At 40.3% G+C, this 3,347-nt stretch overlaps 1 protein-coding gene across 1 annotated transcript in view; it reads left to right on the top strand.

The window, feature by feature from the left end:
- Positions 1-354: 354 nt before the first annotated feature.
- Positions 355-3,347, top strand: part of LOC138013574 (F-box only protein 38-like) — a 3,455-nt gene continuing 462 nt past the window's right edge. The window contains exon 1 of the mRNA XM_068860680.1: positions 355-3,347. This exon is cut by the window's right edge and continues 462 nt beyond it. Coding sequence (XP_068716781.1) covers positions 774-3,032 — 2,259 coding nt within the window. The 5' untranslated portion in view covers positions 355-773 and the 3' untranslated portion in view covers positions 3,033-3,347.

Raw genomic sequence — 3,347 nt, 5'->3', positions numbered from 1 at the left:
GCAGAATGTTACCTGAAAACTGTATTTCTCTTTGCCAATCAGAATGGAGCAATTTTTTCATATAATTATTATCCTGTTATTAGTATTTTTTTCAAATATCCGAATTACCCAGTTCTGAGCGACTGGAATCAGCCTTTGCCGATTCCACTTGTCTTGACTTGAGTATGTTGGATAACACACAAACTCATCCACGGGTGTCCGAATTACTCTCATGTGTTGTGGATTCCAAATCCCTGTAGTCCACTATTTTTGCACCATTATAACCTTCCTGATTTTCGATATCTTCACGTAAGATTAAGATTGTTTTTGTGCGAAAAATAACACACACCAGTGAACCACAACATGTTCCTTGCTCTCATTTCCTTGGTAATAATTCAGAACATTCGTCAAAGAAACTCAAAAGGTCTGACTCGGGTTCGTCCAAACATTGCACGTGTTTTGAAAGAATTAAATCACCATCATCTATTCCGAGAGGCTCAAGGTCCACCGTTAGGATTCTTATTTTATCGTCGGGTGGTTTGGAATTAGCTAGGACAATTGCATCCGTTCTTGAACCAATATAAAGCCCTTCCTTAACAAGAGACATTCTAGCTAGATCTACATTGTAGCCACTGTTAACCTTCATATCGTCCATCGGAAAATTAATCGGCAAGTAATCGCAACTCTCCGAATCTATATTCGGAGACGAGGAGGAATCGATCATGACCGATGGTAGCACGTTAAAATGAGCTGTGGGGTGAAGAAGGATTTTAGCGCAAAAGATTAGGATTGGCATGGATAAAAAGAAGAACCATCTTGATTCGGACAATTTTCGGCAAAAATTCGTTTCGAAGAAGCTTTTTCAATCGAGAAATGGGGTTGAAATCCATGAAGGGTCCAGTGTTTTGTTCGAGCACTTGTCCCTGGAGATCTTGGTGAAAATTATGTCTTCCTTGGCACTCAAAGATATTCTTTTGCTTGAGACAACATCCAAGAAACTATCAAACGCGACGTCAATCCACTTGAGAACAAGAAAAGCAGTCGACTTTACGGAAGGCAAATGGTATGGAGAAATGTCTTCACTCATTACAGATGCCGTTTTTTCAAGGCTGTTGAAGCGATGTCCAGAAGTAAACAGTGTGCTAGGTATACATCCTAGATCAGTAACTAAACGCCAGCAAAGACACGCAGATACGTTGAGCGTGGATGGTATCACGGCCGCCTTAACATTTTGCTCTAAACTTAGGTCAATCAGCACATCAAACATTCAAATATTGGACGCCATGTTGGCAATCAATCCAAATTTGGAAATTGTTGGTGGTTTTCGAAACCGAGGGGGAGACTTCCCGATTTCACCACTGAATAACCTATCGATTCCAAAGGGTGTAAGATTATCCCAGCTCATCCTGACCGGTGTAACAGTTCCTTTGTTACCTGCAATAGGAACACTGAGCTTTCTTCAATTGCAGTGGGTTAAATTCACTGATCCTGATCCTTTCAAAGATTTTTCGTGTCCCATGTTGGAGCACTTCATCATGAAAAACTGCATGGGTGACATTGTGACAGGGTCATTCAGCCCTGTCACCTGCTTTCCTCTTTTTCATGCTTTAGGAAGAGCAGGACATCTTGAGCGGCTTGAACTGGTTCGTGTACCCTTTCCAGGGGGTATTTTTCGCCATGTAGTGGAGGACAACTGGAGACTTGGTAGCTTCCGATGTTTGACGAGAGTGTCAATTGCATCTTGTCATGATGCTCTAGAAGTAGATTTGGGATACCTTGTGCTTGTGTCAGCCTTCAGGCTTGAGGAATTAATTATCCAACCATCATTAACCAAGGATGCAGTCTTCTCAGCACTGTTAATGGCTCATGCTGACTATCCTAGATTTGAATGTCTTCATTTGGGATATGTGGATGAGTTTCCTGAGAAGGGACAGTACACTCAAGCAGAGCTTCTTCGGTATGGCTTATCAATGGAAAGAGAACATACACCTGCTCTGTCAGACAGAGGAATGAAATTAGCCTTGCAAGTTTTTCCTAGAGTGCGATACTTAGCAGTCTGCAATTGCCCAAATTTGAGAAATGCATCGCTCTGGTACACTCCAAATTTAACATGCATGGCTTTGCGGGATTTGACCCTGTCTAAGTGCAAGAATTTATCCATAGAACATGTTTCCCAATTTATATGTCAGCTACAAAGCCTTGAATACCTTCATGTTGAACACATGTTCAAAGGCGTTCATGAAAATGAGGAAGGAAGTGTCAATACTGAGATGAAACTTCTCATCTCTTCGCAAATTGTCAAAAGTGTTTCCTTTCACAAATGTGGATTCATCAAGCTGTCAGTTGTTAATTGCCCTAATCTCTGCCACCTTTCTTGTTCCTCGTGCACGAACCTTTATCAAGTTGAATTTAAAAACTGTTTGTTGAGTCGTGTCAGTTTCTCTCTATGTCCAGCTTTAAGCATGAATAGTGTGCTTCGTGAAGTGTACAGTTTACAAGCAAATTCAAGTCGTATTGTCTCGTTGCGTCCATCTGAACATTTTGACCCACTAGAATTTGAGCGGCAGTTATTTTCATCATCTCTTGATTATCACTTTTGCATAGTGCATGATCACAGAAATTCTGTTGGCATTGTGACCAAGCTTTCAATTTACAGCTGGGTTGATACTGTCACTGCCATCAATAGTGAGCTTATTGATAATTTGGGTTTTGGCCAAGCGGACAGCAAATCAGAAATGTCTCGCTCTTTTCCTTGGAACAGAGACATTTATCGAATCCACAGAGAACTTTCAAGTGGGCAAGTTGAGATCATGACTGATGTTCCATGGTTTCGAAAACTGTCAATTTCAAAGGAAACTTGCTCTTTTCCGCAAGTTTCAAGCTCCCAAAGGAATGAACAACTGCCACGGCTAAAGAATAATCTTCCTATGAGTGTGTGTCTGGACGTTTTGAAAGAAGAGATTTCTGAGAGTTTTTCAGTAAGGAAAAGACTTCACAGACACATATTGGTTCTCTATTTGAACACAGTTGATGTGAGTCATGTTTATGAGTAGGGTGTTAAGAAGACAATCTTTTTAGTGGTGAAATGCTTAGTGTAAAGATTTGTCACAAGCTTAGGAAAAGGTTGCAACCTTGCTCATCATCCAGCTGTGAAGGACTTGAAACAACCTCTTTGCTCTTTTCTGGTGTTTTTATTTTTAGATTTGGACATGGGTTACTATAGTTATTCTCCTATCCCCAGTGTTTGCTGAACACAGTTTTCGAAATACATTTAAGATCATACCCAGACTGTTCTAAACCTTACATACACATAAAATAATTTGGTTTTAGAAATGAGTTAAATAGTTATTGAGGGGATGTAGAAATTG

This window comes from Montipora capricornis, chromosome 8, assembly GCF_036669925.1.
Source record: "Montipora capricornis isolate CH-2021 chromosome 8, ASM3666992v2, whole genome shotgun sequence".
NCBI lineage: Eukaryota > Metazoa > Cnidaria > Anthozoa > Scleractinia > Acroporidae > Montipora > Montipora capricornis.
This window is presented reverse-complemented; position numbering and strand designations above follow the sequence as displayed.